Genomic DNA, 24,122 nt, shown 5'->3' with positions numbered 1-24,122 from the left:
ACAATGAACCAATACTTTCATATTTGGAGTCATCGCTCCATAAGGCCTTGGCCTATTGTCAATATTTTTTTTCAATTTATTTCTTGTGTAATTTGACATACCTCAGTCTCCCTTTTCCCCTTCCTTACTTAAGAAAGGCTTCTTGTTGGCCACCTTTCGATTCAGGTTATTTCCTGTTTAGCAAACTTCAAAGGTCAGATGCATTTCTTAAGTCCTGTGTCTTTGCTGTTTGCATTCCCTCTCCTTGTAAGGGCAGGAATTTCAGATTCTGCTCATCAGCTGTTGGGTTTTTTTGTTTGTTTTGCTTTGTTTTTTATGTTTTAAGCACATACTGCACACCATGCTGAGATATGCCAAGCTTATAGTTAATAGCTTTGGGAATCACCTTTTTGTTGCAAAAATTGTATGCCTGCCATACTTTAACTTTTACGTTTTTCTTAGATTCAACTAAATAAATGGAAACAAATTATGTATTTTTGTGACGACTGCTAGTAACAAAGCTGTTTATGTGTAGACACGAGACTGATTCATCCCTTGACCTAGCTACATTTTTTTTGCTTTAATAATTCATACATCAGTGTCCTTTGACTTTGACATTTAGTGTCATGTGTGCACTGTATTCTGGAAATGAAAGTTGAATGGATGGAATACAACAATAAGTTATTCTTGCTTTTTCCTTCAACCTTTCATCAAGATTCTAGTGTGGGTGTAGTAGAACCATGTTAAAATAAACAGGAAAAAAATGTTTTTTCCTCTTTATGCATACATAGTCAAGCATTTGCAGCCTGGTACATGGCAAATTTGTAGGGCAAACTTTTAATAGCTGTAGAGTGTCAACACATTCTCATTTGCAATATAATAATTTCAAGCCAGTTCAATTGTATTTATATAACACCAAATCACAACACCAATCACCTCAAATAAAATTGTCACCAGTTACACATTTATCTTTTAGAACATCTTGATCTGTTGGAATAACAATGTTTGGTATTATAGTCGCACTGAAATATCCTCAAGAAGAAAGACACTGAAAATAGAAGAAAAAAAACATATTGCAGAGAATTTCATAGACTAATTTTATTGGCCTTGGTTGATCACATCCTCAAATATTACTGAGTTTAATGGAACTGAGTATGTACCCCAGTATAATGTCACAAGTTATTATTATTATTATTTTATATAATTAATAATGTAGTTTTAATTCCCAAAGTAGTGTGTGATTATGTGGAGGAAGAGTATTCTGTCAGAAACAGATTCATGGTCTTTGTTCTAGATGGAGTAATTGTGCTTGCTGTGTTGTGGCTCTCTTAAATTTCTTTTTATGTCTCTGTCACAGAAATTAACTGCAAGGAGTTTTTAATTTATATGTAAAATTCATATTTTAGTACTGGAAGTAAATTATTTGAAATTATGGAATTATTTGACAGTTTCAAGGACCCTTTTCTGCTCACATTAGTATTAGTTCAGAAAATGATTTGACATTTTAAATCAGCTTTATATTTGCTTCTCCTTCAATAAAAAACCCTCAAAAATTTCAAATATAAAAAACACTGAATACATAATGTTACTTTCATCCACTCACTGAGTTTTATCTTGAATGTGTAAGAAATCATAGGAAATTTTTGCTTTACATCAGATATAGAATATAATTTTACATACAGACTACTACAAAATTAAAGTCATACAGCAACTGCAACATGTTACCATGTTATTCACTTTCATCTCACTTTCTTTCTGGCTTTTCAGATTCGGGTCTTCCGTCCTCCTAATTATTCAGGAACTATTGCTTTGGCGCTCTTAGTATCTCTAGTTGGAGGATTGCTGTATTTGAGGAGGAACAACTTGGAATTTATATACAACAAGACTGGATGGGCCATGGCTGCACTGGTATGATACATATACACCAACATTAGGTTGGAGTGAAATATTTGTTTTTCCATATTTATCTACTTTTACATGTCAGGGACGTTGTGTGAAATGAGATTAGGGGTGTAGTTTTCTCCCCATTTTAACAAAAATATGATGTCATGTTTTATGTAATGGAAAAGTTACTTATCTATGCTTGACTCTCTCATCTGTTATTTTATCTCTCTCTAGTGTGTGGTGTTTGCAATGACATCTGGTCAGATGTGGAATCACATCAGAGGTCCTCCTTATGCCCACAAAAATCCACAGAATGGACAAGTGGTATGAGTTACATTTCTTTCTTCCCTGCCAGTGCATATAAATGTATATATATGGTTTAATTTTAGTTGTTTTGTTTCTATTTGGCTTTGTACTGTCTTCTGTCCTTCAATCGATCGAACTTAGCTATGTTTTTACCTTAAAAGCTGTATTTTAAGGTATAAGTTAATCTTTTTTACCAGGTTGTAAGTGAAAATATATTAGATCAGTGATAAAAACATCTGTAAGGTTATTGGCCTCAAGTAAAATAGACTCTGTGCCATTACCACCTGCTAATGGGTCAGACATGGGACAGTGCGTGCGTGCGTGCGTGCGTGTGTGTGTGTGTGTGTGTGTGTGTGCGTATGTTACTGGACAGCTGGGAAGAGTCATTTTGTGTTAATATCACCCTAGAGGCATCTCAGAGTCATCTTGGGCCAAGCAGAGTGGGAAAGAGAGAGGTGTTGGCCAAAAGACTTTTTCTTTACCGTAATTCTTTCTTGCTTGTTTTCTCTCATTGGTAAATGGCCTGTATTTATATAGCACTTTACTAGTCCCTAAGGACCTCAAAGCACTTTACATGTTCAGTCATCCACCCATTCACGCACACATTCACACACTGGTGATGGTAAGCTACATTGTAACTACAGCCACCCTGGGGCGCACTGACAGAGGCAAGGCTGCCGGACACTGCCGCCACCGGGCCCTCTGACCACCACCAGTAGACAACGGGTGAAGTGTCTTGCCCAAGGACACAAAGACAGAGACTGTGCGAGCCGGGGCTCGAACCGGCAACCTTTCGATTAAAGACAAACTGCCAACTCGCCACGATCGCCCCCATTTTTCTGCGCTTTCTTCCTTTCATGTTGTCTTCCTTTCAGGTCTTTTTGTTTAACCTAGCTATCAGCCGGAATTAGAGTAATCTATATTTGACAAAGTTTGTGCACATAAACAAGGAATTTGACTCAACCATCCTTTCTTTCATATAGTTGCTGTGTTTTAGAGAATTGCCACTTATTATCAATATGTGTGCAAATACTTACTCACACAGTATTTCCAGATATAGCTTTGCAGGTCATCATTTAGGTTTCTCCACTGAAGTGTGAAATTAAAATAAAAATATGGAAGGAAAATGGAAAAAAACTATGAACTTGGAGGAGAGTAGGATCAGAACAATGAAAGTGAAATGTCCATATAGAAGAAAGGGAGGAATCTGAGAAATTATGTTTGTGTCTGCAAGCCGAGTGCGTGTGTGTATGAGGTGCTGTAAGGGACATTATTACTGAAACGCTCTCACACACACTATTGAAATTTTATCTCTCATACACACTACTGAAACACTCTCACACTGAAACCCTCTCACACACTCCACTGAAAACCAAGGCATTTCAGTTGAACAGGAAGTTGTTTCCTGACAAGGAAACTGAAGGAAAAAGTGGTAGATTTCAAACAAACCACTACACAGATGTCTACTCCGCAACCTGCTAGTAGCCTAAGTGAAGCAGCTGCATTACTTAACAATATATTAGCTTCAGCATAAGTCAAAATTTAGAATAGCAGGAGACGGGCAATATCCTGGTTAATTTTTTTTGGCATATTTGCTTTTTGTCTTTTTTAGCGAAGAAGAAAATATCTTAAAATCGTTAATAAAACCAGGGAGAGAAGGCTTAGTGTTCCTCCATATAGCACAATGGATGTGATATTTACTCAAAAGTATGATGATGTTAAGAATGTCTGAGACACCCAATGCTAGATGATCCATATAAAAAAAATTATATGATGTAATTCAAATGGTGGCACATCATTAATTTTTAGGGAAATCCATTTTTAAGTCACACCAAAAGCATTGTGTGATAGGGCATAGAAAAAAAAGATGTTCTAGGGTTTCATTTTCATCAGTGCAAAAAGAACACGGATCCACCTCAAAGCCAAATCTCTTTTTTTAGAAATTCTGCCACAGGATTAATTTTGTTTATGACTTTAAAGTGTGTTTCTTTAACTTTAGGTAGAATAGGCCATTTCATACATTTCGAGTTTGCTTTATCGAGTGTATCTGAAATAACTAAATTAGAACCATGTTATGTAACCATTCTGTCATAGCTATGAAATATTTTGTATTTGAAGAAACTACTAATACATTTATTATTGCATTTTTTCAAACAGCTGACATTGTCCTAGCAATAAATTAGGAAGCACTGATGAGAAGTTATTGTATATCATAAAGTTTTTAATCAAATGAAGCAGAGGCAGTGGGATCAGTTTACAAAATTAGTTATATTCTCTTTGAGAACAGTTTAGACAATATTCTTCTGAAAAGTCGGTGTAACTTAGAATGACATCGTTCTCATGCAACAAATCTGTTATGAATATAATCTTCTTGTTAAACCAGTCGCTCTTGAAAATTGATTTTCGATTACATTTTATTACCCTATTATTCCATAAGGTTGAATTATGAGGAGAGAAGTTGTGGGTAAATATCGTTTTACTCGTGCAATATCATTGCAAAGTCTCTTTGGGAAAGTTCGATATGTTGATCGGGATTTTATTTACCTCAAAATCACATTTCAAAATAAAGTCTAATCCTCCTATTTTACTAAACAAGGGTTGTGGGATGTGGAAACACAGAGTTGCTCTGTGACAGACAAGATTTTAACCATTTAATTCTGAGGGTGCCAACCATAGATTCAAATTCTGGCGCTTTGATGCCACCTTTATTGTATTCCTTAACAAGCTGAGATCTTTCAATGTAATAGGTTTTATTCCTCCACAAAAATTGGAAAATAACTGTGTTAGCCTTATTAATGTTTTTAGAGGAGATATATAGAGAGTGACAAGGATAAATCAATTTGGAGATGCCTTCAGCTTTAGATACGATGTTTCTGCCAAAATAGTGAGGTCTCTGGTTAACCAGTGGCTAAGTGATTTCTTCATCTCCATGATACGGTTAGAAATATTACAATCTCTTCTAATTAGGCATTTAGATATTATCAGCCCTAAATATTTAACTTTACAAGTCAGAGCTTGTATGAATCGGGAGTTGTTCACATTTTTTGGTATTAAGAGATAAACCAGAAGCTTTAGAGAAAATTGAGTTTTTTCTACCACTGATTTATCTTTCAAAAAAAATAGATGTATCATCTGCGAATTGACTTATTTTGAAGTTTTCATTAAAAATTGATACTCCTTGTATGTTGTTAGAATTCTTTTTTCATAGTGTTGAGTTTTTGTATATTGGCAACAGTTGAGGTGCCAATATAAAAAGCTTAGGGGAAATAGGACATCCTTCCGAATTCCGCGTTTCACGTTCAAGGAAGCTAATATATTGTTAAGTAATGCGGTTGCTTCACTTAGGCTACTAGCACAGCGGTCCCCAACCCCCGGGCCCTGGACTAGTACCGCTCTGTGAGTCGTTTGGTACCGCAAGTGTTGAGGCTTGGGTTTGAAATTTATGGTTTTCAGGGTGTTTATCGCTTTTTTAATCGTTATTTTTATATCTTTTATATTGTTAACTCTGTTTCCCTGGGTCTTTTCCCATGTGTTATGATTAAATATTCTCTTTTTGGGGGGTACCGGTACACGTTTTATTTTATTGTATTTATCCGCGACACCTTAAAGGCCGGTCCGTGAAAATATTGTTGGCCTTAAATGGTCTGTGGCGCAAAAAAAGGGTGGGGACCGCTGTACTAGCAGGTTGCTTGTAGTGGTTTGAAATGTACCAATTTTTCCGTCAGTTTCCTTGTCAGGAAACAACTTCCTGTTCAGCTGAATCAGCCAATAAAGGTGAAAAAAGGAGTTGGTCAAAGTCAAACACATAAGAAAAACACTGACAAAAAAAGTACTTTAAACAACTCAAACCCACAGGAAGAAAATGTTCGCGAGGAATCCCTCATTCTTCTTTAACTTTAAGTTTAAAAAAAAAAATCTATTTAAAAGACATAATTCTATACTTAGCTTGCCTTTTTTGACAGAGTTTGCCATATCACAGCATGTGTGTAAGTGTTTGGTATGTGCATGCTTCTTGTAATTCATGAGTACATGGATTTTGGGTATAGTCTATGTATGAACCTCTGTGCATAGGTTTGTTAAAGCAAAACTATGTTTCTGTCACATTTTGAGGCAGCAGCTTTTGCTTTTTTTTTTTTTTTTTTGGCTCCATAGTGAGACACACTACAATTTCATCTGCTTCACTGTACCATTCGTCAGTTGACAAATCCTTTCAATATAGTGTACCTGGTCTTGCTCGCTCATCATTTTGAAGGAATTACACGGTCTGGTGAATGTGGGAGATTAGAAAAAGAGGTGAGAAAAGGTAACATGAAAAGGGGTGGGAAGAAACAGAAAGGATAAGATGATACTGATCCTTTCTGAATCATCTTCTCATTCACTGCCATTTACCATCAGGGGATGGAGAGAACAAGAGAGGAAGGTTAAGGTGTGGTTCAAAAGTGTAAAGAAAAAAAGACGAGCATCATTTGTAGTCAAATATAGCCAAGCCTAGTCCTGCTCCTATGTCAGATAAGTCGGTCCAAAATTCAAGACAAAGCAAAAATAATAGAGTAAAAGCACACATTGCATGTTGTTGCAAACTATGTGAGTGGAGTTACTGCTGTTAAAGAATAGTGGATGGCAGGATTTTAGGAACACTTTGAAATGTTATTAAGTAAAGGGCACCATTATCACTATAACCTTTTAAGAGCAAAAGTATACTCATTGCACACATTGTCATTGTTATAAAACTTTTTTTAAGTATATTTTGTAGCCTGTCGTAGGCATGCATAGTCAGCATGGTCATTAAAAAAATGGCAGGAACACAGAGTCACACGAAGCTTCATGTTAGCCTTATGGTGATGAATTTTACATCAGTCATACTCAAGTGGACCTTCATGAACTCATGGATATGGAAAGTATAACTGCAGGGTGACACTGTAAAACAATGGTTAGTAATGTTGCATCAAAGCAAGAATGCTTTGGGTTTCAATCGCCTGCAAGTATGGAGTTTGTATGTTCACCCTGTGCCTGCATAGTCTGCCTAACTGTCACAATCTAAAGGTGTTTTGCTAGTTGGTGACTTTAAACTGGCTGTAAGTATGAATAGTCAGGCAGGTATGTTTGTTTCAAATTAGCTGACCACAGGCAGAGTGGGAGTGAGTAGGCAGGGCATGGAGGAGAAAGAGGAGCAGAAGGAAGACAAAAATAAGTAATTATTTGAACTGATAAACAGACTGAATAAGGACTTAGTTGGGACAAAAATAAAGAAAAGTAAAAACTGTATGTATGTACATAACTTTCATTCAATTATATAATGCAAAAGTACAAAACTGCTCCCTGTCATGTGTGCAATACCATGCATTAGCACAGATGAATTAGGTTTTTAAAAAATAAATTATTTCTACACACAAACAATACCATCAACTTCAACTGAAGAAGCTATTTTGGGCATGAATAAAAGTGTTTCAAAATCAAGAGATAGCAAATGAGTGGACTAGAGGGATGTGGAAATGACAGGGAAAAAGAAAGAAGAGCTGAAGGGTACATTAGAGAGCTACATCAGATGAGGGTGTAACCCATTTGTTGTCAAACAGACTGAAAAATTACAGAGAGCACCAACAGTGCCTGAGAAATAGAGTGCCTTTTACACAGAACAAGACAGAGAGACAATACAGCCAGAATTAAAAGACAGGCAGGGGCAAGAGGGGGGTGTGGTGCTTTGGTAGTCTGTATGCATGCAATACATCCACTCCTCCCTGCACGGTATTTGTGTGTTATGTTGATTACTGGCTACTTAGAATATCAATCCTTTTGCGTTGGATAAATGGAATTTTTTTTTTTTTTAAAACAACAACCTCACTGTTCTACATACTTATCTCCATGATAATGTCCCTTACGGCACCTCATACACTTAAGTTTGTGAACACAATAACTCAGGAAAGAGCCAACATAGGACAACATTTCACATTCATACCATAGGTGAATATAGCAAAAATCATGGACTTGAATATCAGTGACGTCAAGGTCAACATCAAAGTTAGAGGTCAAGTTTTCTGAAAATCTTGTAAACACAATATTTTGCGAAAATGGTCACCTAGGATTTTCAAACTTAAACCCTAGGTGTCACGGTCTGCCGAGACAGGCCGCGTGGTGGTGTGTGTGATGGACCCAGGTGCGTACACAAGTGAGTAGACGGGAGTGAACTTTAACAGAAAGTGAGCCTTTATTATGGCTGAAGACAAAGTGTACAAACACAGCAGGAATAGCGTGACTAAACTAGACTATAACTAAACTGGGAAAACTAGTACTGTGACAAACTAAGAAGACTCAGAGACTATGGTGATAACTGCAAAGACTGACCGTGAAAACATGGAGGTGGGAACAGAGACGACGCAACACAGACTGCATGAAACACATAGGCTGTATCCCAATTCAGGGTCTGCAGCCTTAAAGTACGCAGCCTCAACGATCCTCAAGGGCCGCGTACTTAAAGACCGCTAAGGCCGGAAGTGCGAGGCTTGTGAAATGGGACGGTCTAGCCTCCGTTGCGCTGCCCAGGTTGCCTAGCAACCATGATACTAACAGCTGGAAACGTTTCATACAGCTTTGTTTGACAGAAATGAAGGAGAAAATCTTTTGTTCATTTGTTTGTTTCTTTCTACATGAGCTTTGATCATTCTCTGTAAGATTAAGCTCAGCTATTGAACGGCATATATTTTAAAGTAAAGGCTTTAAAACCAAGTTAGTACAAACATCACTTATGTCACATAACTTTGCCGACATGTGGCCAACAGTAATGTTTTAATGTTCTTCGTTATTAAACATTTGCACATAAATAAGTGACATGATATTCAGTACTTAAAGTTTACTCTTCGGGCGCCGTTTTTTTCAGCAAAATTATCCACACTATGCATTCTGGGATATATTGGGCCACGAAGTCTACACCGCCACGTCCTTAAAATTCAGGGAAATTAAGGACGCATTTGAGGGCCGCATTTTGAGCAGCCTTCAAATTGGGACAGCCTTCGTCGCGTCGCGGTGACGTAATCGGCCTTAAAATGCGGCCTTTAAGGCTGCAGACCCTGAATTGGGATACAGCCAGAGACTAAATACACATGAGGGATGATCAGGGGAAGTGGCCACACATGGGAGCACAGTTCCGGTTCAGAGGAAGGTCGCGCGCTGGACGGATCAATCGGTGGCCGCGTTACAGGCGCACTCGATGACGCAGACTGGGGCATGTTCAGAAACAGCTCCGATGATGATGTCAACGTGTTTACGGAAGCGGTTGTGGGATTCTTCGGGAAACTAGCGGATGATACCGTGAAGACAAAGACTATCACAACGTTTCCCAACCAGAAGCCGTGGGTGGATAAAACCATCCGCGACGCTCTGAGATCCCGCACCGCTGCCTACAACACGGGACTCACGACGGGGGACATGGACCCGTACAAAGCCGCGTCATATAACGTGCGGAGGGCGGTGAAAGAGGCGAAGCAGCGCTACGGGAGGAAACTAGAGTCACAACTCCAACAGAGTTACTCTAGGAGCCTGTGGCGGGGACTAAGGACAATAACGGACTATAAAGCACCAACAACCGGTATGACGAACGCGGCCGTGACTCTGGCAGACAAGCTGAACACTTTCTATGCTCGCTTCGAGGCTGCAGCTAAGGACTCCAACGATGCTAGTGCTAGCGGCGCTAACGGCTGCAGACAGGAAGATACTGCCAGCACCGGAAACGTGCTCTTCATCTCCGAGCATGAAGTAAGGAGAGCCTTCAAAAGAGTGAACACCAGGAAAGCAGCAGGACCAGACTGCATCCCAGGTCGTATAAGAGACTGCGCATACCAGCTAGCTCCTGTGTTCACTGAGATATTCAACATCTCTTTATCTCAGTCGGTGATCCCCACATGCTTCAAAGAGTCCATCATTGCTCCTGTCCCGAAGAAACCCCACCCTGCTTCTCTCAATGACTATCGCCCTGTAGCCCTCACCTCAGTAGTGATGAAGTGCTTTGAACGCCTGGTCAGAGACTTCATCATTTCTTCACTACCAGACACACTGGACCCACTACAGTTCGCTTACCGTCCAAATCGTTCCACAGACGATGCCATCTCTCATCTCCTCCACACATCACTCACTCACTTGGACACTAGAAGGGGAATTATGTTAAAATGCTCTTCATAGACTACAGCTCTGCATTTAACACCATAATTCCCTCCACACTCACCACCAAGCTGGAGCATCTGGGACTCAGCTCATCTATGTGTCAGTGGATCTCCAACTTCCTAACTGGCAGACCACAGGCAGTAAGGATGGGCGGACATGTCTCAGCCTCCACCACTCTCAGCACTGGAGCCCCCCAGGGGTGTGTTCTGAGCCCCCTGCTGTACTCTTTGTACACATATGACTGTGTGGCCACTACCAGCTCCACCACCATCATCAAGTTTGCTGACGACACCGTCGTGGTGGGCCTGATCTCTGATAACAACGAGACGGCCTACCTGAAGGAGATTAGGAATCTGGAGAACTGGTGCCAGAGGAACAACCTCCTTCTAAACGTCAGTAAGACAAAGGAGCTGATAGTGGACTTCAGCACTAAGCAGGAGAGGAACTACCAGACCCCTGTCATCAACGAGTGCCCAGTGGAGAGAGTGGACAGCTTCAAATACCTCGGAGTTCACATCACGCAGGACCTGTCATGGTCCTGTCACATCAACACCGTGGTGAAAAAGGCCCGTCAGCGTCTCTACCACCTCAGACGCTTGAGAGACTTCCAACTGCCCTCCAAGGTGCTCAGGAACTTTTACTCGTGCACCATAGAGAGCATCCTGACGGGGAACAGCACCATGCAGGACAGACGAGCTCTACAGAGGGTTGTGCGGTCAGCTGAGCGCACCATCCGCTCCGAGCTCCCTGACCTGCACTCAATCTACAGCAGGCGGTGCTGGACCAAGGCCAGGAAGATCGTGAAGGACCTCAGCCATCCCAACAACAGACTGTTCTCTCTGTTGAGGTCAGGAAAGCGATTCCGCTCGCTGAAGACCAACACAGAGAGACTGAGGAGGAGCTTCTTCCCGCAGGTGATACAGTCTCTCAATCACACCACCACACAGTACTGACCCACACATACAGTTCTTACACACACACTGGACATTCTGGACATTGTTTTCACTTCATCACTTAAATCACTTTAAGCATATTTGCACTGCACAGGACATAATGTGGATTGCGCAACACTGGTCACTATATTCTTCATTTCCAGTTAATACTTGTACAGCTGCTGTTATTGTGTATATATTTATTTATATTTCTCATACATTCTTATATAGTTCTATATTGTGTATTTTGTTGTACAATTATTTTATTTTCAACTTTAATTTGTATATTTTATCTTATTCTTTCCCAGTTAAATTTACCCTTCATTCTAATTTGTGTTGTACAGTTATTTCATTTTTAACCTTAATTTATATTTTATTCCTTCCTAGTTAAATTTACCCTTTTTAATTTTTTATATTTATTTCCTATCTTATTCATAGCCTTTTCCTTTTTTGTTTTCTTTAGGTCACGAGCAGTTGTCCAAGCATTTCACTACATATCGTACTGTGTATGACTGTGTACGTGACAAATAAAATTTGAATTTGAATTTGAGCTGACACACATGAACCTAAGACAGGACAGAAGTGAAACTAAATATACTGACATTGAATACAGACTTTCAAAGTAAAACAGGAAACATGGAGATTAGACATGACATGAACTAAACATAACCACGCAGACATGACTCATGACAGGTAGACGCACGAACCAGGGAGACTGAGTACAAGGGAAGATGACAGAAACGACAACATGAACTTGGCTACATAAGACACACAGACATAAACACATGAAGGGCAAGGGAGACTTAACACAAGGGTAATATAATTACAAATGAGCTAGAATAACTTAATGAACCTAAACAAACAATAAACATGAAAAATAGACTAAAAACACACTCAAAACACTGGGTCGCACGACCCAGGACCATGACACTAGGTGTATCTACAAGGAGGTTGAGGGGTAGCACTTGCAGCTGTCGGTATTTTATAGACTATGCAACAGAGCAAGTGGGTAAGCAGTGTAACAGCTTTTAGGCTGACACTCTGTTAGGCCCTTCAATTAAGACAGGTTTCCTATTGGTCAGTGGCTGCATGGATATACAATACCCATTGCTAGTGAATGTTTGGTTCCATTTGGTTCCACATGCGTGCGCGTGCACACACACACACACACCCACCCACACACACTAATGGAGAATGCACAATATAACCTGAGTTTTTGTCTGCTTTTTTGTTGTGTTTATTGGAACGGTCAAAAGTTCAAACAACTTTGCACAAGATGAACTCAACAAAGAGGTGGCTAGTTTTGTATTATTTCTTTTTTCCTCCCCCCCCCCCTCAGATGTATTATGTATTCAGATGTATTAAACAATGCAGGTCTTTTTTTGTTGTTGTTAAATGAGGCTGAGCGCTGAAATGTTCAAATTAAAAGGCTCCATGTAGACCAACTGGTTTGTTGAAATTGTCACAAAGTGTCACAAAGACACTGGTCATGAAAAGCAGAGTTTTGCATTGTTACCGCCTGCCAGCATCTTAGATTGCAGCTTTCTGATACTTGACACATTGTTCCAGTCAATAATAAGCCCCCAAAATAAAAGAAATAAACTCTGAAGTATATGTAGACGTACATCAGTGTAAATTTACATCAGTGTTGCCGTGGTTTCCCTTCAGGAGGGCTGCATCATTTCTCCTTGGCCTATTAATGCTTCTGTCCCAGGATGATTAGAGGCATGCTTTGTAGGGCTCATGGTGAGTCAAATTAAAGTGGTCACCAAGGCAAATTAAAAAATAATTTATAAGAAACTGTACCTTGAAAATATGCAGTTCACAAAAAAACCACACGTTAACACAATTTAGTGTCTCCATTCCTACACACTTTTACTTCCTGCCTTACTGAGATTTACAGAGGTAAAAATAGCTATTATTGTGGGAAGATCAGCTACTTACATTTTATGTCGGTAGGCTATAAACCAGGGCTGCCCAATCCCGGTCCTCGAGAGCTACTATCCTGCAGCTTTTAGATGCATCCCTACTCCAACACAGCTGAATCAAATGGTTTGATTACCTCTTCAGCATGCCATCATGTTTGGCAAAGGCCTGATAACAAGCCATTCATTTGATTCAGCTGTGTGGGAACAAGGATGCATCTAAAAGCTGCAGGACGGTAGCTCTCGAGGACCGGGATTGGGCACCCCTGCTATAAACTAACTCTTAGTCATAAAGACAGACATTGGGCTATGAGAAACTTTTATTTAAAAGAAAACAAAAATTAAACAAAAAACAACTTGATTGAGCTTGATTCAGAAGTCCCATAAGAGGCTATGGCTCATATCATAGTGGTCATCATATAAAATAATTATATGAAATAATTAAAATTATTTTACCTTGTATATCTTAGTTCACTTTGCATCCATTATGTCATTCTTCAGATTGATTGTCTACTCTGTTACTAATCCCAGCCACATGCAGAACAAGTAACAGTCTGTTATAAATCTCTGACTCAATGCAAGTCATCTCAAGTCCCTCACCTTGGCTGTCTTTCTCTATATATCACTGAAAACAAAATAATTAATAAAATTCTGCATATTTAGGAAGTTAAAAGTCACCTCATTTCACTGATTGACATGTTTTCAAAAAAGAAAACGGGTTTGAATGGCTTTAATTGACTCTTGGGTAATTAAACTGAACTCTCCACGGAGTGCGTAAACACTGAACTGCATAAACACTGAGTAGATAATGAGATTTTAAAGCATTACCTGAATCCCTTAAATAGACTATCATATTTGTTCAAATGAAGGGTTCAATGAACCTAACCAGTCTCACAGCGGCTGTGAATAAATCACGTCTAAATGCTTTCACTTCTTGTTGTTAAGACATTAAGTTGTTATGTGCTGCAGGGCATTCCTCTTTGAATGGTGTGTGTGTGTGTGTGTCTGTCTATATATATATATTTATTTTAGGGGTGCAACGATACTCGTATCGATATTGAACCGTTCGATACAGTGCTTTCGGTTCGGTACGCATATGTATCGAACAATACACATTGTTTTTTAATTTATTTTATCAACTTTTCTTCTGACAATGCTGTCTGTGTTGAGCGCTCAGTGGATCTGCGTTCGACTACTCCGCCTAGGCTGCAATGTCGAGTGCAGATCCACTGAGCGCAGCGCAAGCTAGCAAGACAGAAGCTAAGCTCGTTGCAACATGGCAAATTGAACCTGCCCCACCCTCATTCAGATCTGGCGTTTGAAACTGTCTTGGTTTTCATGTGAAGCATGACCCTGATGGTAAGTGCGTCATGGACAAAAGTAAAACAGTATGTCGGATGTGCCACGCAATGCTCAATTGGTGGGAACATATATGTGTATATATACGTACATGTGTATATATACGTACATGTGTATATATACGTACATGTGTATATATATGTATATATGTGTATATATACGTATATGTATATATATGTATACCTGATTTTAGTCTGTGTCTGTGCCATTACCTGAAAGTAAATACATTCATTAAAAGATAAATGAATAAATAAACTGAAGCCCAAAGCTGGGTCTCTGACAATAGCCGGGCATGGTCACGACAAATAAATAATGCTGTTCCTATACCACTGTTTCCTTAACTTGAGGGCGTTCTGTTTACTAAAGTAATAGAGGTGTTCATTTGAAATGGTTACAAAGTGTGAAGTTGGAGACGTGTTTTAGTTATGTAATTTATTTTTTGTGTGTTTTTATTTTGCAAAACTTTAACACAATTAGTGTGTGGCATTACTGCTTTTGATTATTCCTGTGCATGTGGTTAAGAAAGATTTTCCCAACTCAAAAAACCCCCCAGAAAATTTACAGCAGTTCTGGAGTTTGTGCATTTAAATGTTTGCCAAACGTTGTGTATGTACTGTATGCACTCAGCCATTCTCAAACTCATGTAGAATTTAATTTGAGGATTCACCAGATCTGTTATTTGGAAATGAAAGCCTGTCTGTAATTGAAGGCTGATTCATATGCAACCTGTTATTTCAGAAGCTGGGCTAAACAAATGTATATTAAATGTGAATCAATATTTTATACTTACATGAGTGCAAATACATAATTTCTGTCATAATGTTACAGATGGTTATTCTTGTATAATGATGATTTTAATATCCGTGTTTTCAAATGGGTCCATGAACATAGTCGGCATATACTGCTGTGCACATCTTCATTCTTGTTGAAGAAGAATGTTATCACATGTATACCCAAGCTATTGATCGATTGAATATGTTATTTTTTATGTAACTTGTCTATACAGAGTGGGGCCGCATGTCCAACTTTTATTTACCACTCTACTTAACTTAAATCATTTGTTTATACAAGACAATGTTTTAACCTAATTTGCAGACATGGCAGTCTTAAAAAAGAACCCAAAAACCCCTCCAAAAAGCAAGAAACTAATCCATCAGATTAATTGGAGCAGTAGTAGACTGCAGTTGTACCAGACGCTCCCCAGCATGAACCTGCCTAAATTTATGCAGGCAAGCCATTGTGAGACTATTTAAAAAGGAGAAAATGTATGTGTCAGCATGCTGTGCACCAGAATGGCACCAGCGATCATATAATATTTTTTTTCTTGTGTATTTAAAAAAATGAAACAAAAGTAAAAACAAGAAATATTTAAAACAAAAAATGTTAACACGGGTTTCTGTATATTAGGCATACTCCACAGATTATGGAGTATGTCAGGGTGAGGGTTTCTATGTATTGCACTGAGCAGCAACAGATAGACCTGAAGCAGAACTGAGCAAATGACTAATATTATGTTTTGACCTTTTTGTGGGATTTTGCTTGAAATATAACCATATAATATTGCAAACCTTACAATATAAGAGAAATTTAGTTAATGGCACCAAGTACATTGATCTATTATATAGATCAGAGAATGGGATTTAGTTTTTGGGGGGGTTGCTTTTGTTTGTTTTTTGTTTTTTAAGTAAGAGAAAAAGTTACAAGATGTGACTTCTGCATTAGCTCATTTAAATGTCTTTGTTATCTCAGCAACATGAAGACTAAAGGTTGCTGCTTTTATACCCCAAATCACTTTGAGGTAAATCCTTCTGATTAACGCACACTCACACAAAAGCCACACAAAATGTCTCAAAAGGCTGTTCTCTCTAAACAGTTTAATTTACAAACATTTACTTACGTGTTTTGTGGACACCTGTTTAGCTACGTACACTGAAACATGCACACTCTGTTCTGCTCCGCACATTAATGAATTAAACAGCTACATTTTAATACATCAGGTTAATTGGAAGTGCCCAACCATGGATTGAATAATGTTTTATCCGCCAAGCATTGACTTGTTTTGTGCTTAAGGGTAACATGTAGCAAGTGGAACAATGGTATGGATGTGTTGGGTTTTTTTTGTTGTTTGGAGGGGGTTTTTTTTTAGTTCCGGTAATGAAAGAAAAATCCCCATTGGATACTGACGCACCTATTAGTTTCAGTGTGTGGTTTCCCAAACTTTCTAGGACTTGTTTAATTTGTTTTGTCATTGTGGCAGGTTTTTTTCTTCTTTTTTTTTAACCCTTTCATACTGTTGTGTGTACTTAACGAGCTTAACTAATAGTCTCCTGAAAATGTGAGTGGGCTTCTTAGTGGGTATTAAAATGAAGAGCTCTACAGTTAACTGAAAAAACACACCAGAAGTTCATTCAAAAAGCTTATGTAGGTGTAAGGACAAAAGGCAGCTAGAGATTGTTTGTCTTGCATATCCTGGTCTGAACTATATCTTACAGAGGTTATCAGTTGAAACTCATGTGATGGGTCAATTATCAACTTAGCAAGCAAAAGCTTTAACCTTTTAAAGGGGGCAAATCATGGGTTTAAAGTACCCCCGTCATCTGAAATGGGTTTATCACAGTGTAAGTGTCAATATATCTGGCACAGTGCCCATCTAATAGGTAAACATGATATTAAGAGTCTACAGTATGTTCACAAATGGTGTGTTCTATAGTTGTCATTTTATTTTTCATTTTGTATATGAGTATTAGGTTAGTATCATCACCAGCAAATGCAAATTGCTTTTTCTATTGACACAAAACAGGGAAGTTAGGGAATGGTGAAGGTGCAAGCCACTATCTGCTGTTCTATGTGGAGATGTCTGAGGAGGGGCAAAAACCTCAAAGAAGTACAGACAGCAGCTGCGGTGGAGACTTTTCGTTGTTTTTAACACTCAGCTTCACTTCAGCTCTTTGTATGTTACAACTTCTCTCTTCTCTGCCACTGATGGATGGACTAATAACAGCACTAGGAAGAGGAGACTACAGACCAGATGCACCACATATTTTTGCCACTGCCCCAGAGCCGTTCACTGCAAGTAGACAGGCAGTCCGAAGTTATCCAAAGTGCTACCACTGCTGAACCAAAATTCCCCTTCCAGTTTCAAATGTACTGATTAGGAATAGAGATGGCACGATACCACTTTTTTATGTCCGATACCGATACCGATATCATAAATTTGGATATCTGCCGATACCGATATGAATCCGATATAGTGTTTTTTAATCAACAAAACTGTTTTTTAAAATATCTTGCTGAATTTTGCAAGTCTGCAAGTTCATACTCAAGTTTAAAACAACAACTACACTAAAGCTATTCTGTTATACCTGTATACAAAAAAAATATTTCATAGTTCAGCAATACTGATCAATCTAATAAACTTAGACCTACACCATCCTCCCTATTCTGGTATTTTAAAGAGTACTTAGCGTAAATATTAAGCAACCTAACTAATAGGGTTCCAACTCCCAGCAACAACAAAAATAAATAAATAAAAAATAGGGAACCACCCCTCACGCGCCACCTCATGATGCTTAATCGACATAATCAACCTTAATTTGATGCAGTGTAAAAAAAAATGCACAGAAATCAATTATTTTTCAAGAAATATTAAATAGATTCAACATCTTTCTTCAACAAAATTGCAGACTGCACAGATGGTACCTTCCCAAAGGAAAAAGTACTATAGCTTACTAGGGTATATATATTAGACTTAATAGTCACTATATACAGTAATTGACTTCTATTCATTTTACATCAAATTAAAACTTTGTGTGTCAGATAATTATTTATTAAAAGCTAGACATTTTAAATGAGAATAAGAAAGAAAAGTATGTCTTTGTGCCCCCTTTTCCCTGTTAATGCCCTATCGGCCCCCCTGGCTAAACTTTGCTAGATCCGCCCCTGCACAGTTACCAGCCGTCAGCTACGTAGAAAAAGATCCTGGAGTAGAAAGTAATATTAAATAAATTCTAACAACAGCTTATCAAGCTTAAACGTGCTGCTGTTGTTCAGCCGCTGGTTTCCTCTTTCTGGTGCAAAGTGGGCCAAAAACAAAGACGGACTTGCGACAGAAAAGCCGATCAGCTGATCATTTAGGCAGTTTCACGATTGAAGTAGCAGCCGGAGAGCGAGAGGCAGTCGCTCGTTAAGCTTAACGCAGGAATGCTTTACAAACATTCAGAGATGGACTTACACACTTGCTTTACTTCTCTCGGGGATAACTTTGTCGGAGATGAAATGCCGGGTTGCTAGCGAAGCTCCACATGCTATCCAGACCACGACAGGTCCTGCATGCCACAGCTGCTCTATCACGTGATGCATACTGCTCCAACATGCTAACGTTCTGAGGTGAGTTACGGCTGTTGCAAGTTTTGTGAGGTGCTTTCGTGATATTTAATGGATCGGATTACATTTTTTATTTTTCTCCGATATCCGATCCAGTCATTTAGGTCAGTATCGGACCGATACCGATACGTAATATCGGATCGGTCCATCTCTAATTAGGAATGTAAGGAAAATTTCCAAACAGTTTCCCATTGTTCTAGTACATGAGCTTTGTTTTCTAGTCAGCAAGAAAAGAATGCCAAAAATAATTTTAAAAATCCTAGCTAATGGAGAATAACAGGTTTATACCGAAAACAAAAGGATCTGTTTCAGCACTGAGGCCTCATTGTTTTTATCTGCTTTCAAGTGCAAAAATTCTTCACTTCTCTCCACTGAAGCAAGAAAAAGCTGTCCACCCTCTACTCCACCTCTTTTGTCATCTTCTATTCATCTTTCCATACTTATTCTTGTCTGATAGAAAAGGAATGAACACTACACCAGTCAAGTGGAAAAGCAGACCCTTGATCTGCCTAGACACTGATAATCTGCAGGGATTCAACAATGTTAAACACTCTGAAAGACTTTCTCCCTTCTTCTGTTTGTTTCCTTTCCTCAGACCCTCATTTTGTCTGCTTCTTTTTCTCTAACAGACAGATGTTAGTCAAAGTAGACCTCTGACATCTTAGCACAGGAGCTGGAATCCCAGCATTTTGCTTCGAATCTCAGTGAAGTATGAGCTTCAGCGGGGACATTGATCCAAGCATATCATCAGGTTTAGATGGCTATAAGCTATAGCGGAAAAAAGATCAATTTGTTAGATGTCGATGATTCTGATCATAAAGTGTCTGAAATGCACAGAAATCAGGATAATTATAATTTTTGTTTCTGGAACGGTTAGATTTGATGATCCTGTACTATTTCCATTTTGTTTTTTTATTGTTTTGTATTCGATTCATTCTGAAAGATTTTAAAGTACAATTAATTCAACATTTAGAGAAGATTGTACTGAAGTGGGAAGTTTAGCTTTGGCAGACTGCATAAAACATACCAATTCTCATTCAGAGCAATCATATGTGTATGTGTGTGTGATCGGTAATGTAGGTTTAGGTTGACCTCTCTGCCCACTGCATGAAAAATGTACCCTTTCTATACACCTACACACCACATGGATAATTCCTCAGGCTTGAGTCATATGAACAAGCACATTAATGAATTCTGATCTAGAAACATACTCAAGCAACACACATTTATACAATTAAATACAATTACTTCTCCACTCAGATCCCCACTTTCTATTCATTTATTAAAACACTAGTGACGGGTCTCTTAAAATCCTGTTCGTCCTGTCTATGATGCATTTTATGCCACCCTCAGAACGTCACATTGGGAAAGATTTTACTCAATTATTTTTAAGGTTTATTTGCTTGTTTGTCTAGTGCATTTATAATACACTGCCAGCTGGTAGAAACGCTCCATGGACACTGCAGAAAGAGTATACAACTGCTGTCTGGGAACACAACTGAAGTTAGTTTTAAACAGGCTAAACTATGAATGTGGTTTTATCTGATGATTCAGTTTAGCCCTTCAAAGAACTGGTAGCATTACTGTGTGGTAATACAAAATAATTCCAGAACCACAATCCCACCGTGTCCTTTTGTTTATTATAGAAGTTTTTGAGTTTGTTAGTGACTGAATTACTCGCTGAAAAGAAAATTCTTAACTGACATTGTTTTCTTCTCTTTCTCTTCCCCCCCAGAGTTATATTCATGGCAGCAGTCAGGCACAGTTTGTGGCAGAGTCTCACATCATCCTTCTTCTGAGTATCCTTTAATTAAATTGTTCTTGTTTGTGTGTCACATGTTGCAAAATGCTAATCATCTAGAGTAATATATCTCCATGAAATGTCCAGCAGCTCATCTTGGCAGCAGATTCCTTTAAATCACCATTTCCTCACCCACAGCACCTTTGAGAACTTTTTATGTTTGAAAGAGTGTTCCCTTTTGTTTTTATTTGACTTTTTTCCCTCCAACAAAGTCAAAAATCTCTGTTAAGGCCTTTCTGTTGGACTGAAGAAATTCACAATACAAAGACAATGGGTTGTCCTCTTTTCAACTTTTCTCCTTGCCTGATTTGTTCCAAATTCCAACAGCTCATGATTGAGTGTGTCTTTGCATGTATTTTCTTGGGGTCTTGTTTGGCAGGATATATTTTTCTGTTTGTATTTGTTTACTTCTGTCTGCTTGTATACCCATGTGTACTTGCAGTGGGGCTTCTGTATGTGTGTGGGTAATGATACCATTCATTCCTAGCTGTTCTGTTCACCCCCATAGGAAATAACAGGTCCAAGGTCACACCTGCTGCAAAGCTATATTTATTTGTCCATGGTCACACAGGGTTTTGTTGGGTTTTTTTGTCAATCTTCTGCCCATCTGATTACACCTAAATGAAACATACGCACCTGCTGAAATGGTAACACAGCTACCTTTGTTGTTAATGCAGGTGGAGTGAGCACATTTTATGAGCATCATAGAAGAATGTAATCTTGCTTAATCTTTAATTTATGCATGCGGAAACAGTTACCACATTAAGCTACAAAACCATACTCAATTAAATGTTTCCTTGATGGTATTATTTATTTGTAGACTGTCTAGCATCTTGGTGGTTATTAGTTATACTAAAGTTGCAACTAATATTGGTGCGAATGAAGTGTTAAACAAGTGTTAATTTGTTATGTTTCCAGGGCTTTATATTGTTTATCAAACATGGTGTGACTGTTCAAAATGACATTTTATATTCTTTAAACAAAGCAAATAATTTAAAAGTAAAAATATCCAACAAACAAAGACCTGTTTTAGTTGTGTTTCTAAAGCAGCTCTCCTACAGGTAGCTACTGCATAGTTAATATGCTTTTTATTTCATAATCTAAGGTTCACATATTCATAATGTTTGTTACTATAGACTGATGAGGGTGTAGGATGCCTGCAGGCCAAGGGACTGTTTTGTTTTTGTTTTTTTGTTTATTGGTTTGTTTTTTTAATAGTTTCAGCCCTGCTACAGTCTTTTTCAAGTTCAGTTGCTCCTTGTAAGAGAAAAAGCTGTGGTTGCTTTGACATGATGGAAACTTTATATCAATGCAGATTGGTCTATAGTTATAATAATTTTTGTGACACTCTGTATAGCCACCCAAACAGCCACCTTGCTGTACTTTGAGATCTTGTCTTTGTGTCGCACCAGCATGCCATATCTTTTACCCCAACATCAAGAGAATACCTTAGTTTTTCCCCTGTATGTTCCCATGTGGCAGTCTTTGTTTGTGCACCCCATCAGGCTTTGCCTAGTTGTGTGCATTTGTATGCAGAGCATGCTAGAGAGAAGAATCTGTAATTAGGCCCTAAGCCATGTGAGCCTGTGCTTGAAGTGATTTAAAAACAGCTCAGGTGTTGAATGAAAAAATGTTTGCTTCTGTAATATATAAGTGTTTACAATATTGTATGAGTATTGTATGAATTGTTCACAATTATTAAAGTTTAATCCTAACTGCAAATTACTTTTTGCAGTTAGGATTAAAGTGATTTGTCTTTCTGCAGCTGTGTGTTATTAATAATTTCACTTTATGCATGTTCTACATGAGCACAGACAAAGACTTGTTGTTCAAAAATACTAGCTATGTTATTATTCTTATTACTCTTATGTTATTTTCTTGTGTGTGTATATATATCGATACAAGTATCGTTGCACCCCTAATATGTGTATATTAGGGGTGCAACGATACTCGTATCGATATTGAACCGTTCGATACAGTGCTTTCGGTTCAGTACGCATATGTATCTAACAATACAAAATTTTTAATTTATTTTATCAACTTTTCTTCTGACGATGCTGTCTGTGTTAAGCGCTCAGTGGATCTGCGTTCGACTCAGACTCCGCCAAGGCTGCACTGTCGAGCGCAGATCCACTGAGCTCAGCGCAAGCTAGCGAGACAAAAGTTAAGCTTGTTGCAACATGGCAAATTGAACCTCCTCCATCCTCATTCAGATCTGGCGTTTGGAACTATTTTGGTTTTCATGTGAAGTATGACCCTGGTGGTAAGCGCGTCATGGACAAAAGTAAAACAGTATGTCGGATGTGCCACGCAATGCGCATTTAGCTTGTTAACGTGTTGACGCCGTCCACCCCCATGCACGGGGCGATCCACGGTAACTCGTTAACAGAGATTTGCCGCATTATGGTGTTAATGTCATTTTAATGAGATTAACACTGACAGCACTAGTGGGGACACAATGAATATGACTGCACATTTACACCGACATCATCCTAGTGCAAAGACAAGTGGAAGCAGACAAAAACAACAAGCGCACATGCTACAAACTTTACCCGAGTCATTTAGACAGCCATTAGCACATGATTCTCCTTATGGGGACCTGATATGTTTAATATGCTGCTGAGAATATACCCCAGAAGAAGCGTATAGTATAGCTTTTATTTTGGAAAGAGCCATTTCTCTGTAATAAACTCTCTTTTCCAAAGATGAGTGATTTCTCCATCAGATAGATTTATTTATTTTTTATATATTTTGTTGTTTCAGCAACATTACATTTAAAAACTGTACTTTTGAGTTAAAAATATCTATTTATAATTTTAATAAATGACAAATTAAAAAGGCATGAACATTTTTTTGTATCGAAAAAATATCGAACCGTGACACCAGAGTATCGAACCGACCCAAGAATTTTGTGTATCGTTGCACCCCTAATATATAACATCCTTTCTTTCTTTTAGATTTTTCATTGTTCTATAGACTGTTCTGTTTGCTACACCACAATAGTCATTAAAATTAATAGTTTAACTAACCTTTCTCTCAATATAAATTTCTACTTTCTTCTTTCGTGTTTACGAGTCTGTTGTTTCCTTGACAACCTTGCCCCAGATGCTGCAATCACCATGGGGATGGTGCTTCTCAATGAAGCTGCCACCTCCAAGGGAGATGTTGGCAAGAGAAGAAGTAAGTTGACAAAGTGTGTGTGTGTGTGTGTGTGTGTGTGTGTGTGTGTGTGTGCATATGTATCTGTCTAACTGAAACTAAATACATTGGAGCTGTGGCATACTTGCGTCCCTTATATTGAATATATTTCAGGTATCACTAATAAACTTGAAAAGTTAATTTTCTGTGACTTTATAGAAAAAAACTCATTCATGCAAAATATGTTCTTAATCTACATGA

At 38.4% G+C, this 24,122-nt stretch overlaps 1 protein-coding gene across 1 annotated transcript in view; it reads left to right on the top strand.

Moving 5' to 3' along the window:
- LOC146708101 (dolichyl-diphosphooligosaccharide--protein glycosyltransferase subunit TUSC3) overlaps positions 1 to 24,122 on the top strand; it is an 80,040-nt gene that overhangs the window by 43,547 nt on the left and 12,371 nt on the right. The window contains exons 5-8 of the mRNA XM_085459839.1: positions 1,747 to 1,887; positions 2,098 to 2,187; positions 20,658 to 20,721; positions 23,829 to 23,903. Coding sequence (XP_085315965.1) covers positions 1,747 to 1,887; positions 2,098 to 2,187; positions 20,658 to 20,721; positions 23,829 to 23,903 — 370 coding nt within the window. The remainder of the gene's footprint in view (positions 1 to 1,746; positions 1,888 to 2,097; positions 2,188 to 20,657; positions 20,722 to 23,828; positions 23,904 to 24,122) is intronic.

This window comes from Copadichromis virginalis, linkage group LG6 (genome assembly GCF_057382275.1).
Source record: "Copadichromis virginalis isolate Kocher_CV1m ecotype Utaka linkage group LG6, C_Virginalis_male_GT1.1, whole genome shotgun sequence".
NCBI classification, from domain to species: Eukaryota; Metazoa; Chordata; class Actinopteri; order Cichliformes; family Cichlidae; genus Copadichromis; species Copadichromis virginalis.
This window is presented reverse-complemented; position numbering and strand designations above follow the sequence as displayed.